This window comes from Marmota marmota, unplaced genomic scaffold, assembly GCF_001458135.2.
Source record: "Marmota marmota marmota unplaced genomic scaffold, marMar, whole genome shotgun sequence".
Lineage (NCBI taxonomy): Eukaryota > Metazoa > Chordata > Mammalia > Rodentia > Sciuridae > Marmota > Marmota marmota.
This window is the reverse complement of record NW_026000174.1, coordinates 59,411,468-59,427,624: the sequence shown is the minus strand read 5'-3', so window position 1 is coordinate 59,427,624 and position 16,157 is coordinate 59,411,468. Positions and strand designations below refer to the sequence as shown.

The 16,157-nt window shown below is 36.3% G+C and overlaps 2 protein-coding genes across 2 annotated transcripts; both read left to right on the top strand.

Annotated features, from left to right (window-relative positions):
- The first annotated feature begins 807 nt into the window (after window positions 1-807).
- On the top strand, window positions 808-1,761 carry LOC107159619 (olfactory receptor 5AP2). Its single transcript, XM_015506192.1, has one exon. It carries the CDS (start codon window positions 808-810, stop codon window positions 1,759-1,761), a length of 954 nt encoding a protein of 317 aa, XP_015361678.1.
- A 7,513-nt stretch (window positions 1,762-9,274) lies between these two features.
- On the top strand, window positions 9,275-10,222 carry LOC107135362 (olfactory receptor 5M10-like). The gene has a single exon (XM_015477244.1). The coding sequence runs from the start codon at window positions 9,275-9,277 to the stop codon at window positions 10,220-10,222; it is 948 nt and encodes a 315-aa protein (XP_015332730.1).
- The last annotated feature ends 5,935 nt before the right edge of the window (window positions 10,223-16,157 follow it).

Here is a 16,157-nt window from a genome sequence, read left to right as displayed (position 1 = left end):
TCCCAGCGCGCGCTGCAGACTCTAGCCGCGGGGCGATTTGCTGAATAAGCAGTGTTACCCTCCGTGCGACAAACCTCTCACGTTTGAGTCCCCGTAGCCGATCCTCGTGCGATGGAAATCCTTCCTCCAGGTTCCGGAGCACCCCACTATTGCTGGAAATTCCTAACAAGATAGCCTTTAGCCATCCTGACTTGTCATACTCCCACACAGTGAAGCAGCACACGGGGGCAATGCACTCCCCTCGCCGCCATCTTCCATTTTTTTCCAATGAATTTAAATTAATTACCATAAATAATACAGTTATTTCTTAAGATTGTTTAATCTAATGGGCATGGTAGCATATGCCTGTAGTCCCACTAACACTGGAGGCTAAGACAGAAGTATTGCAAGTTTAAAGCCAGCCTCAATAACTTAGCAAGCCCTGAGCAACTTAGGGGGATCCTATCTCAATATAAAAAAAATAAAACACACTGGGGATGTGGCTCAGTGGTTAAATTCCCCTAGGCTTAATCCCTGGTACAATATATATTAATTCATTAACATATTAATCTTTTTTAATAGTTAAAGAAAAGCAATCATAATTAGTGGATACTAGCCCCTTGTCTCAGGATGATTAGTAGGCTGCACACAAAGTACAAAGATACAGGTTTTTTACTTGACATCAAGTCCAACACACTTGTTTACTGTGCTCTTCACGTTTTACTCTTCTTTTAGAATTTATATATTTCACTCGAATATATTTACAGATGTGCCAGGTATTCATCTGACCAAATGCAGTGTTTCATTGTCTCTCTTATTGCCTTTCAGATGATCAGGCTCATGAAAGAGGTCCAGAGAAGAAATCAGACAGAAGTGACAGAATTTGTCCTCTTGGGACTCTCAGACAATCCCCATCTGCAAGGTGTCCTCTTTGCACTGTTTCTGTCCATCTATGTGGCAACCATGGTGGGTAATCTGGGCATGATTGCACTGATCAAGATGGAGCCTCACCTCCACACCCCCATGTACTTCTTTCTCAGCAGCCTGTCCTTTGTGGATGCCTCTTACTCTTCTTCTGTCACTCCTAAGATGCTGGTGAACCTTGTGGCTGAGAACAAGGCCATTTCTTTTAATGGGTGTGCTGCCCAGTTCTACTTCTTTGGCTCCTTCCTGGGAACTGAGTGCTTCCTGCTGGCCACGATGGCATATGATCGCTATGCAGCCATTTGGAACCCCCTGCTCTACCCAGTTCTCATGTCTAACAGAATTTGTTTCTCATTAGTGGGTACTTGCTTCCTTGCAGGCTTTGGAAATGCAGCCGTCCACACAGGGATGACTTTCAGGTTGTCCTTTTGTGGCTCTAATAGAATCAACCACTTCTACTGTGACACCCCACCCCTGCTCAAACTGTCATGTTCGGACACCCACATCAATGGCATTGTGATCATGGCTTTCTCCAGTTTTCAAGTCATCAGCTGTGTTGTGATTGTCCTCATTTCCTACCTGTGCATCCTCATTGCCATACTGAAGATGCGTTCAGTAGAAGGAAGGCACAAGGCCTTTTCCACCTGTGCCTCCCACCTTGTGGTGGTCACCATTTTCTTTGGGACCATTCTCTTCATGTATTTGCGACCCACATCGAGCTACTCAATGGAGCAGGACAAGGTTGTCTCTGTGTTTTATACAGTGGTCATCCCCATGCTGAACCCCCTCATCTATAGTCTGAAAAATAAAGATGTGAAAGAGGCCCTGAGAAAGACCTTACAGAAACACCTACACTAAGGCCACATCTCCCACCCTCTTGTTATGTAAAAAAAATATATATGTATATATATATATATCATATGAATTTTATTAGATAATTCTTTAATCTCTTTCTCCATGTTCAAGTAGATGTTATAAAATGAGATATACTTGTTAATCTCCTCTTATTTTAAATTTGTCTACATAGGCCCATAAGATTCATTGACATGTTGGATGATGGTGGTGATTGGTAAAAGTATGAAAACATTTGGAATTGGATGTCATGAGCCCATGTTTTAATTTCAATATTTAGCTTTCTCAATCATGGATTTATAATATATGCATTAGTGTTGTTGTTTGAGGACAAGGCAAACAGACTCTAAGGCAGACATTTGTATAACGGAAGTTTATTGGAGAGCATTCTCAGGAACGATACCTGTATTGGGAGGGAAGCAGGATGGGCAAAAGATGGTGAATTTGGAGGTTGGGGTTGTGGCTCCGTGGTAGATGGTTTGCTTAGCATTTACAGAGCCCTGGGTTCGATCCTCAGCACCACATAAAAAATAAATAAATAAAATAAAGATATTGTGTCCAACTACAACTAAAAATAGATATTTCAAAAAAAACAACAGTTAATGGTGATGAACTGCAAAAGAGATCTCAGCCACTCTCCTAAGAAGTGCTGGTGCTGAGTCGATCCTTAGAGCTTTGTGAAACTTGTAATCCACATGCTCAGTTTGGGATGTGAGTTACTAAGTAAGAGGATGTGTAATCTTGGACAATTCATTCAGTAGAGGAAATTCTAACAGCAGATGTCAGATGTGAACTGTCAGCCGCAAAAACAGCTGAAAGCTGAAATAGTAGTTACTTGAAGCAGGTAAAGTACATCTGGGTATTGCCACAGTCTTCATTACAAATAATAACACCATAACTCAAGTGAAGTAATGCCAAATAAGATGCATAAAATTCTTATCAGGGAACCATAGCTATAATAGTTAAACATTTTACTAACCTTGTGAAATAAATAAAATATTTGGAAAATTATATATCAATGCACTTGAACTTTTTGTTTCTGCTCCTTCCAAAGTTTCATGTAGTTTTCAATACATGTTAGTCAAATTAAATGGCCTGTTACTTATTTTAGTTGGGTGGGGATGCATTACTGGTGGAACAATGGGACCACAGCATTCTTTGATGTAAAGATGGCAAGTCAAAGGAGGTATAAGTAATGATTTGGAATCATCTTGTGTAAATTCACCCTGATACATTTGTTGGAGCCCACACTGAGATATGATCTCATCCTGACTACTTTAAGCAGTTCTCTCATTTTACCACAATTTCCATTTTTAACATTTAACCAAGGTTTTTCTCAAAGGTATTTTAAATTGTCTCATGATTTTCTGCCTCCATTCTTTTTCCTCTATTCCAGTTAATATTCTATAACATTCATCTTCTGACTTATTTTTTATTCATCACTCAAAGGTAATTACACTTCATCTTTATCTATTACCATGCATAAGTCTGAACTTCCTCTTCTCCCAGTTAAGATTCCATGGAATATCATGGAAGTACTCACTTTCAATCACTCCCAATTCTATGGTTCCATTTTCTCTCCTTTTTACTCATCTACTAAATCCCAACCCAGGAAAGTTTAATAATTCTTTGCTGTGTCCTCTACTTAAACTCTTTAGCATAGCTAAGAAAAACCCTTGAGAACTCCATTCTTTTTTGCTGATCTTACCTCATACTTCATCTTCCCACCTCTAAATTCTCATAAATATGTTCTTCCTTCCCTCCTGTCATGGTGGACAAAGAGCCTCTTCTATCTCCAACCAGCTCTTTCACATTTGGGACAATTTCACAGATTTAATTTCTGAATATGTTTCTCTTCTTTTCTTAAGCATTAGTATCTTAAACTCTAATATTTTTGATTGTTTGCAAATATTATCTAACATCACTCTTCTTAATAATTCCCTTGACTGATGTCCCATCTGATATAAATTTATTTCTCTGTCCCATTGACAATTAAGCTCACCATTGATCTTCTCAGTTTCCCTACTCCTTCATAGTACATTTGCTCCATACCATGTTCCAATTTTATTTTGTGCAGTGACCTGCCCATCAACAACAAAAGATCTCTAGAAGGGGCAATATCAGATTAACGAAAAGACAAAGACATTTTTAAGTAAAGCTGGGCCATCTTAGACTCTGTCCTCTGATGGAGGAACAGTGACGCAGAACCAGCTAAGCAACTTTATTATAAAGGGTCTCATGATCAAGAAGTTCAACTACAAAAGCTCTGCAAATTTTTGAAGGCCTGTGAGTTACCAAGAGAATTCTTTGTGCACTAAAATGTTAAAGTGTTGGGAATATCTTGCGGTTATCCTGTAGTACCCAGAAAATCCATTGTATTGGAACATCTGATAGATGTTGGTGACAGAGCCAATTCTCAAGGCTGTTCCCACATCCTGTCTTTTGCAAGGAATGTTTCCCAGGCATGGCTTTGCTGACACCACAAGATCAGCAGATGACCAGGGCCTATTCACTCTCCACAACTGTGGTAACAGTTTTCTTTTGAATCTGAACTTGTCAGGGAAACATTAGACCTTAGCACCACTGCATCCAGGGATTTATTATCTGTCTTAATCTCTTGTTATCTCAGGATGACTTGTCACAATTGATTCCTGTAGCTAACTTGATACACCCCTTTGTAGTCTTTACTACTGCATCACTCTGAAAAAAATTAGATTAGAAGGCAATCAGTATGTCAATTGCCTCTTTTAAAACTATTCCAAAATGTGTTTATAAAACTGTACCAAACTGCTAAGAGCCAAGTATATGATGCATGGCATTTTTGGTCAAAAGGTGACGCCAGCTAGCCATTGAGATGATATGATTATGTTAAGATTTGCATTCATATGGATATTGGACTCCTGCTGTTCACCTAGGCCGGCTACGGGACTCCTGGAGAGTTCCCATTGGTTGGGGAAGTACAGTAGGAGGGAGTTCCGGGGGAGGAGCTCTCTTTGCGGGTCCAGGAGGAGCCCGAGTGGGTGGAAAAAATCTTCCCGGGCATTACCGGACATTGGCGGCAGTTTCAAAAAATAAACTTTGTTCCTGCTTGAGTGGCTCATGATTTTGTGCCCAGCCAGACTGCGGCACCAAACAATAAAATAAAACAGACGACAACAAAGAAGAGTCACCAATTAAAATACATAATTCACAATATAGTAGACTTTATGTAATGATTTTTTTGGGGGGGTGGACAGGAGAATAATGAAGTATGTGACCTCAATAGAAGTACAAATATTTTTTCAATATCCTAAACAATGCTACAGTTTATATGTTGAGTGTCCCTTGAATGTTTACATGTTGAATGTCCCTGTGTATTAAAGTTTTGCTCCTTATGTGAGATTATTGGGAGGGATACAATCTTTAAGAGATGGGGCCTAGTGAGAGTAACTTAGATCACTGGGATGTGTCTTCCAGGTAGTGTATAAACTGTTTTTCTCTTTTTGTTCTGTTCAATTCTTTCCAGTTAGCTTTCATAGATCTTCCTTCTTCTTAATATTTTTTAGATACCAACAAATTATTCTTAGGTGATCTAGAAAGTCTGTAATGATTCTAAAATATTTATCTCTAGTACTGACTACTCGCCTGAGTTCCAGATGAATATATTAAACTAATATCTTGGCATCAGGGACCTCACATATGATAGGGTTAAAAAATTAGTTTTCCTACTTGAATTACTCAGACATCAATAAAATAACAATACCTTTTCTACTACTGATAATGACTGTACCTTAGTGTCTTATACCATTAAGCTTAAAATATACCTTTTGACATTGTTACAAATTATAATTTTCTATTAGAGTTCTTCAGCTTGTGCTTAGAGAAAAGAAATAGCATCTTTTACATCCTCATTCACAATTCATCTAAAATCTATTCATTGAAAAACTATCAGATGATGTATCCTGGAGATATGTAGCAGGAAAGAAAACACATTTTATTATTTTATTAAGCTTGTATATAAGTGAGGAGGACTTTATTTATACCACTGTTTTATGTGTGGGTGTGTGCATGCGCACGTGTGTGTGTCTATCAGTCTGTTTGACAGGGATATAGCTGTACTTTGAAGAAATGTACTGTAGACAATGTTTAGAGAGAGGCGGGGTCATGGAAGAGCTCTCTGTGGACATAACTTTTGAGCAAGACCTCAGCAGGGACGGTACCATAGGGTGTTTGTGGAAGAAGTTTCCAGGCACATACACAGCAAACTCAAGGGCCCTGAGGCAATATGCTCTTTTTTTTTTTTCTTAAAACAACAGCAAAAAGACAGATATATGTGAATTAGCATGAGAAAATTCAAGGAAAAAAGAACTGATTTTAGGAAGGGATTTGGAACCGAATGGAAATGGTTAGAAGTAGCTGTTTAAAGAGATGGATCTTTAGAAGGTAGAATAACAAAATTACCTTATGGATTGTTTATGAGGCATGTAACAATGAGAAGAGTTTACATTTTATTGAATGTGTATCTATCAATTTATTCAACCTCACCAATGCAAATGAAACTACAGAGTTATCAGTGACTTGAAATGGAAAATGCTATGCTTGAAGAAAATTAGAAGGCATAGTAAATCAGGGTTTGTCATGGCAAATTGCTATTTGATATCCTTATGAGTTTTAGACATTGCTGTTAAATGAATCAACATTGTCTTCCTCATAAGAATTTATGATTGTGTGAGGCCTACAAAAAGAATGAGATATAGAATAGGCAATTAACTATTTTTGTATATTCATTCTGTTATGATTGAGCCAGTATTATTTGGTTCTAAAGTATCTACTGTAAATTTTATGATTTATTACAATGTTTGATTGTAATATGTATGTATCAGAAAATGAATAAATAGAAACTTAATACATCAATAGCAAATAAACATTAACAGACAAATTTCATTTACATTGTCATCTTGCTTTCCAAAAAAGCAAGGTTGTTATTAAGGGGTTGGGAAATTAGACACATTAATTAATAATTTGGTCTTTCAATTCATAGAAATATATAAACTTATGATTTTATTTTTAAAATTTGCATAATTCTTATTTATTCAAGGAATCAGAATAAGAGAACAATTAATATTAATCTTTCCACCTCAACTTGAAAAAGAAAATAAATGGAAAATATTGACATTTTATATTTTGCAGGGATACAAAATCTATATTTTGATATTGATTTGATTGATGAATTTCTCACAAAATAACATTGTTTGTCTGTAACAAAATTGACCTGCCTTATCTGGCTTAATGTGAAACTACAATTTGAGAAATTTTATTGGAATGACATGGTACTATCTGTGCAAAAAAGTACCTCTAACTTCCTTCTCTTCTAACAAATGCTTTGTCCAAAACTGTTCCACTATTCTCTATGCTATTTTCAAACTTCCTCTTAAATCTCCAGTTACTGTATGAGTGTTCCAGTTTCTCACTAATGTCTGTGATCCCTATCATGTTGATGACATTAACTCAATAGATCAGTCTAGTTTCAGCAGAAATCCATAAGCCCAACTCTTCACAGGAGCCCCGGCTCTGACCAGAACTTCCAGTGCTGCTGATGACAGTACTTTTCTCTTCGCTCCATCTTCTCCTGTCCTGAAAGCTCCACCTGCCCCACTTTCTTGTCCTCAGCCTCATTAAAAGGTCTTGCCTCAATGTTTAGAAAAAAACAAGGTAGACTTCCCAGGGGAATTATTTTGTCTTTACTACACTACATATACAAAATTATCTATTCCTACTTCCTTCCATCTAAATTACTAAACATGATGGCTTATTTCTCTATCTGTGTTCAAGATTTCCTGCATTCATCAAGTGGTGTAAACAAATGTAAGGTAGGGATTTGGACCTCAAAGGACAATCCAGGTCCTTAGAGCATCAATTAGTGTTATGTCCTTAAGGATCAAACACATTTTAATTCTTTTTTAAACATTATTAAAAAAAAAACCCTCAGGGGACTATACCAGAGACAAACTTTATAAATGTTCCCACTGTGTGTGTGCAAAATATGGTGTGGTGATATTGGCAGGTAAGTGACTTTTTTGTATTTAACTCTGAGTTGAACAGAGTAGAGCTTGTGTTTTTTTACATATTCTATCTATGTGGGAAAATACATTGGTCAATTCCCCTTTTTATTATGTTTGGTACTAAGAGTCGAACTCATAGGCATTTTGCCACTGAGATACATCCCTAGTACTTTATATTATGTTTTATTTTGAGGTAGGGTCTCACTCAATTGTGTAGGGCTTCCCATAGTTGCTGAAATTGGTCTCATATTTTGATCCTCCTGGATTAGAGGCATATACCACCCAATACACTTGTGTTATTTGCTATTTTTGTGATAATATTTATTTGAATTTGAAGAATTCATTATTCTAAGCAAGCTCTTTTGATGTATTTGTGAGAGCCTAGTGAACAATGACCTCAGGGTACAATACTTGAGAATTAATTTTTACCATAGTGTCAGATTTGCAAAAACCTGAGCGTATCAAAATGAAAACTGAGGGTGCATTTAAATAGCTGTACTTCTCTTAACTAATATTTTTCACAAATGGGTTAGTGACATTCATGAAATATAGAATAGAAATATAGGAATATAGAAACATAGGAACCAAAAATCCACTCTCTTCTCCAGATAATTGTATTGCTTATCAGCTGTTCACTTATTTAGGAAGTCCCACAGGCAACGTAAAAAGATTCCACACTGGTTTCTTTTCATAGAACTTGTTTTCATCTAACAATATATGCATAGCTTTCAGCACTTGTGAAATATCTGTCCTTCTGCTCTGCAAGGTATGCTTTATGATGGTGTAGAACATGGTTACTGTTGTAGCCTCATATCCTAGAACAGGGGCAAAGAGCAAGCTGTGAAGTATATATGAATAAATGCTTGGATGAGTTTCCAAAGATGATGCACAATTCATTCAGAAATGTCCAGATAACTTTCCAAGTATCTTTGTTTAAATCAGACAAAAGTGGATTTCCAGTGAAGCAAATAACTTAATATTCAACCTTTATTCCATCTTAAAAAAAATAAGAGGGTACCTTTAGAGTGAACATGGGAAGCAAACATCCTTATTTATCAATGAGAATGAAGAAAATGATCTTATGGTGTTAATTTCTTATTCTCTTGTATTTAGTTTTTATAGAAAGAAAGTATAGGGAAAATACTAAATATAGCAATAACTTAAAAAGACATAAAATATGTGAATATATAAGCATATAAATATGTATTAATTTATATAATCATACAAAATGAGAGCAAAAATGAGAGGAAAACAGCACATGTCTTTAAGTTACAGAAGGAAAGAGAAACAGATTAAACAGTGCATAAGGAGTCAATGTAATCCACAAATGTAATCTAAAATGAGGCATTTCATAGGAAGAGCAGACAGTTGTCCTGGATGATTGGATCAATGAGTAAAAGATAATATGAATGGAGCAGATGCAGAATCTGGATCAAACTCACATTTTCTGTCACTTTGAGCTTACAAGAAAGAAGAAAATGTCCTCTCCAAACCACACTCTAGGCACAACATTCACTCTCATGGGACTGACAGATGACCCAGTGCTGGAGAAGGTCATGTTTGGGGTGTTTCTGGTGGTCTACCTACTCACACTGGCAGGAAACCTGTGCATGATTGCGCTGATCAGCACCAGTACCCACCTGCACACTCCCATGTACTTCTTCCTTGGCCACCTCTCCTTTGTAGACATCTGCTATTCCTCCAACATCACTCCCAACATGCTGTATGATTTCCTCTCAGAGGACAAGACCATTTCCTATGCTGGGTGCTTCACTCAGTGTCTCCTCTTCATTGCGCTGGTGATCACTGAGCTTTACCTCCTTGCTTCCATGGCCCTGGACCGCTATGTGGCCATCTGCAGCCCTCTGCATTACAGCTCCAGGATGTCCAGGAACGTCTGCATCTCCCTGGTCACCTTCCCTTATGTGTCTGGCTTCTTTCATGGGCTGTCTCAGGCACTGCTGACTTTCCACCTGTCTTTCTGTGGCTCCCTGGAGATCAACCACTTCTACTGTGCAGATCCTCCCCTGCTCCTGCTGGCCTGCTCTGACACCCACATCAAGAAGATGGCCATGTTTGTGGTGGCTGGCTTCACTCTCTTAAGCTCTCTCTCGGTCATTCTCCTGTCCTACCTCTTCATTTTTGCAGCCATCCTGAGGATCCGTTCTGCTGAAGGCAGGCGCAAAGCCTTCTCCACTTGTGGCTCCCACCTGATGACAGTCACCATATTTTATGGGACACTTTTCTGCATGTACTTAAGGCCCCCCTCAGAGAAGTCCATAGAGCAGTCCAAAGTCATTGCCGTTTTTTATACTTTCTTGAGCCCAATACTGAACCCTCTGATCTATAGTCTTAGGAACAAGGATGTCATCCGTGCCATGCAAAGTGTGATCAAGGGAAATCTCTTTCAGAAAATTGCACTTTAGGCTTTTATAAATGACTAAGTGCCTGTGATGACAATGTGAGTCCTAAAGGGACAAACACTACCACTGGATTATGAACTCTTAGTGGCCACTTTTGTTAATTTCCTCAAAAAAATTAACACTTTTGCTGGACCTGGTGGCCCTCGCCTGTAATCCCAGCATTGAGAAGCTGGAGCAAGAAGATTGTGAGTTCAAAGCCAGCCTCAGCAACTTAGTGAGGCCCCAACCAACTCAGTGATACCCTGTCTCTAAATTAAATATTAAAAATAGTAGGGGATGTGACTCAGTGGTTGAGTGCCTCTGGAATCAATCCCCAGTACCAAAAAGAAAAACATAAATCAATGAATAAATATCAGTTTCATGATTATTTTTAAACATAAACCCTGTAATGTTGAAATTGCCAAATATTTCCTTTAGCAGAGAAACTGTGAAATGTTCTTTGGTTGGTAGTCAATGATTATACATAATAAATTTATAATTTTGTTTCCATGGAGTTATATTTTATACTATCTGACCTTAGTGGGAACAATAGAAATCATCTTCTCTGACAAATGTAGCACAGAGTGCTAAACCAAGGCTTTAAAATGTGGTGTTTGTCTTCACGTCTGGTACAGAACCATGGCTCTAATGTCTGTTTAACCACTGAAAGATCCTTGCAGAAAAATTAAATATATGCTTCTTCTACTGGTTTAAAATTTCTGTACCATTTCCCACACCTAAATCACCTAAAGCTTTTTGTCTATTTTCAATAATCCCGACTATGCGCCTCCATTTTGAAACTAAATTGTCCACTCCAGCTTTTGAGTTCCCAAGTGTTTGGATTCAATTAATCATCAATAGAGTCAAGGGTATTTTTCATTGCTGTAGCTCTGACCTTAACCTAAGTTATTAGAAGGCAATTGTATCTCTCCATGGCCATGTTTATACCTAGCCATACCCTGAAAAAGGATAGAGTGGCATAGGTGTTTATATGTCTCTCTGGAGAAATCTCATGTTCACTTTGTTTTATAAAACTGTGAATCATTATTTGCTAGGTAAACTCTGTAATTACTTATCAAAACTTCTCATGAAAAATCAATAGTAGAGGATGTTAACACATTCATCATTTGTCTTTTTTATTGATTTTAAAAAATAAATGACAGCAGAATTCATTACATTTTTTTACACATATAGAGCACAATTTTTCATACCCTTGGTTGTATATAAAGTATGTTCACACCAATTTTTGTCTTCATACATGTACTTTGGATAATGATGTCCATCACATTCCACCATTCTTGTTAACCCCCTGTGCCCTCCCTTCCCCTCCCACCCCTCTGCCCTATCTGGAATTTGTCTGTTCCTCCTATGCTCCCCCTCCCTACCCCACTATGAGTCAGTCACCTTATATCAGAGAAAACATTTGGCATTTGTTTTTTGGGGGGGATTGTTTAACTTCACTTAGCATTATCTTCTCCAAAGCCATCTATTTACCTGCAAATACCATGATTTTATTCTCTTTTATTGCTGAGGAATATTCCATTGTGTATATATGCCACAATTTTTTTATCCATTCATCTACTGAAGGGCATCTAGGTTGGTTCCACAGTTTAGGTATTGTGAATTGTGCTGCTATAAACATTGATGTGGCTGTGTCCCTGTAGTATGATGTTTTTAAGTCCTTTGAGTATAGACCGAGGAGAGGGATAGTTGGGTCAAATAGTGGTTCAACTCCCAGTTTTCCAAGGAATCTCCATACTGCTTTCCATATTGGCTGCACCAATTTGCAGACCCATGAGCGATGTATGAGTGTACCTTTTCCCTCACATCCTCGCCAACACTTATTGTTGTTTGTCTTCATAATAGCTGCCATTCTGACTGGAGTGAGATGATATCTTACAGTAGTTTTGATTTGCATTTCTCTAATTGCTAGAGATGATGAATATTTTTTCATATATTTGTTGATTGATTTGTTGATTTTGTATATTTGATGATTATTTAATTCATGTGATAAACCCAGCCTAACTGCATCTTAAGATTGGGAGCTATCTCATCATAAAGTCATGAAAAATTAATTTCTGTTTTACTATAAATTACTGTGATTTCTAAATTTGTTTGGAATTCCTGCTCGTGCCTTGAACTCACCCATGCCTGGCTTTCCCTGACAAGATAACAACCCTCTCTGAAACCTCAGTGACACCTCATAAATTGTGATGTTGAGATCTAAATTTATTCCCCATATCGAAATGTTAAGCCATTCAGATCATTAACTTACTGTCTGCCTTTGTATAATGCTTGTCAAAATCCTGTTAACTGTAAGTTCTCAAGACACCCCCATTTGCAACTTTTTGTGCTATAAAACTGTGTTCCTAGAGATACTGATCTATAGCCTGGGGTTTTGGGAGAGACAGTCCTGGCCAGCTCCTGTGTACACAAATATAAGTTTGCTTTAATTTGATCCCAAATTGGATTTGGTAGTCTTTTCTTTGCGTCGTAGTTTAACGCATGCTTTTTTAATCAACCATATTGATCTGTATTAAAACACATGATCTTCTTTATTAAGTTCACTTAGACATTTGTTACTTTAATATTTTGCACTTTAATTGTAATTTATACCTCTGTAAGCTTCCAGGAAGCTCCCAATAATTTGTACTTATGAGTAGTAATGTTTGAAGGTAAACATTTTATTATATATTTTACCAATATTAGGAAATATCAGTTAAGATCACTTTATACTTTTATTTTTTCTCATTTGGAATTCTTAGGAAAAAATTTTCAGTATGAACACAAGAATTGAAATATATATTAAAGAAATAAAGGATAATACTCCTTTCAGGATTACCTTTCATAATATTTCTAAAGTTTATTTAAATAAATTATATTATTATTTGGAAAAATATTATCAATTTTTGTTCTTTGTGTAACATTTCCTCCATCCAAAATTTAATAACACCACTTATATTTGGTTGTTGATTTTATGGTTATATTATATAGAAATTTCTTAAATTGTGTTAGAAATAATTTTGTGATATCCTGTAATATTGAATATAACACTGAGGCTTGCAATTTTTACCAGTTTCTTCCTATTATTTATAAATAAGCCATTGTTTCCTGCAGATTTGTGATATCATATTGTTTTACAGTAAGCAAACATATTTCTATTTTATTTCTTCAATTTTTCTGGTTACAATGTACAAATTTTAATATGTCTTCATTTATGGTAAATAGTTATATCTTTATTATTATTTTTCAAATTTTTCTTAGAAAAATGCAAACTAGAAGCTTGTAGCAGTATAAAACACTTAACCCCAAAATTATACATGTAATGCTTGTGTGTATAAACTTTATATAAAATACAAATGTGACTATACATGTAAAACACATGCATTATACATTTGTGAAAAATCTGGAAAATATTATATTACATTATTATTGCTATTGCAGACTCCCTTGTATCCAAGGAAAATGTTTGGAATAGCGGTAATTGAGAGGATGGATGAGTGATGAAGAATTAGAAATCAGTTAACTTTTTTCTTTTCCTTTTTTTTTTCCAGAAAGACAGGGAGGTAGTATTGACCTACAAATGAGGAGATAAGCATTTAACTTTGGGGCATTAATTTATGTATTTATTGACATTATGACACCAACATTTGCTTTTTTCATTCCAGAGTGCCAAAAGCTTTTTTTATTTTTTAGAAGCATCTTTAAGTCCAGAATCTAATCCCTAACTAAACTGTCCCCTTGCCAAAAAGTATATCCCTTAAGAAATTACATGACCATATGTACTCCTAAACTGACTCAGTTCAAACATACAACAAAATGCTGCCTTGAATAGAACTTTAAATCTTATGGAATTTGAAATAATGATAAACAGTCTCTGAATTACACAGTTTCCATAAATGGTATCTGATGTGCACTATATTCACACAAAAAATGGATATGGATCTGTTATAGTTATGGAGGATGTAGTAAAACTTTGATATCTACTTGTCATTGGTGATTTTTCACATCACGATATACCAAAATAAATAAACGTAGGAATTAAATTGTCAAAATCTACCTGAATATAGTGAGGCCAGAATTAGACAGGCAGACAGTCAAGAGTCAGATCTAGAGAATGGAGGAATTGAAACGTCGATTCCTTCAGAGTCCTTCGTCTACCCTAATCAAGAATCTCCCCATGTTCCAACCTGTTGCTAAGGTAACCTGTCCCAGGGATTGTCACCTCCTATAAGGAGTTGTTAATTACACCCCTTTCTCCACTCCTCCCCATCCTCTCCAGCCCACCTGTTTTTCACCTTTGGCCATCCCACTGAGCATTTTCTGGACCTAGTCACATACTCAGGGAAGAGAGAGATAAGGGAAGAGAGCAGCAGAACACATATAAAGCCTAAGGACATAAAAAAAGGCTAAATACCCTCTCTTCTTGGGATACCAGGATACCAGCTATGGCCCCCCCTTCCTTCCCTGGAGAAGTGTATATTGCCCCCTTTTATATAAACCCTGCTTTATATGCTTGCCTCTGTGTGCTTCTCTAATGTAATACTTCAACATGTGAGGGAGCAGAACTCATAAAATGCTGTCTGGATGTGAAAAGGAGTGGTTTACTGAAATGTGCTATAGCAATATTGTTAGATTATGCACTTACAAAAAATCTAATTTCCAAGGGTTTTAAGCAAGCATAATTTATTCCTTCAATACAAAGGCCAACTTTTCATGCATATTATAGATACTATTATGCTTAAATACTTTATAAAATTCAACAACTGACAGAAATCATGCAAATTTTTTCAGGTGTGGTGGGACGTAACTATATTCCTAGTGACTCAGAAGATTGAGGAAGGAGCATTGCAAGTTTCAGGCCAGTCTCTAAAACAGTAAGATTGTATCTCAAAATAGGGGGAAAAAAACCCCAAAACTAAAAAAACTGGGGAGGTAGCTCAGTGATACAGGACACCTGGGATCAATCCCCCTTACCATCAAAAATAACTGAAATTATAAACTAATAGTTATTAAAACTATTGAAGGGAAAATGATATAAATCATGTGTGAAAAGGAAAGTTCAATTAGAGAGTGGGTATCTTCCATTAAAAAGGCCATCTGTTTGATTGAAGGAGAATGATTAAAGCAATTGAAAGGTCACAAAAAGATGTAAAATACTATACTCTTTGTTGAAATAATAAAACAAATATGACTTTAAATTTAAAATAAATATACTAATTCAACTAACCTGGTGAGAAAAATTATTTGAAATTAAAGATATGGGTTTGCTTTGAGAAGATAATCAGGTTTTATAAAAGGAAACTAAGCTACATGTATCATAAATGTAAATCATTTTCAGGATTTGCATTACTCAAGAAAAAAGTTGTAAAGCGCTTCACTTTTTTATATGAGTAGCTCAGAGAGTCTGAATAGACAATGGAATATTACTCAGAAGAATGAAATTATGGCATTTACAGTTAAATGGATAGAACTGGAGAATAGCCCACTATGAGAAATAAGCTGATCTCAAAAAAACAAAGGCCGAAAATTTTCTCTAAAATGCTGATGCTAATTCACAATGGAGTGCAGGGCAAAGGAAGAATGGAATTACTTTAGAATAGATAGAGGGGAGTGAAGGGAGGAAAAGGAGTATAGGGGGAGGAAGGATAGTAGAATAAAACAATCATTATTACCTTAACTACATGTATGACTGCATGAACAATGTGATTGTACAACATGTAAAAATCAGAAAAATGAGAGATTACACTTCATTCATGTATAATATATCAAATTGAATAAATATATTCTGTCATGTATAACTAATCAGAATAAATAAAATAAATTTTAAATATCATCAATAAAACCAGTAATATTTCCTAGGACCCACAGGACCAATAGGTTAGAAACTAGTCATTAGTCCCTAGAGACAAGCAGACACAGATCAGTGGAGATTCTAGTGAAGTAAAGTATACTTAGT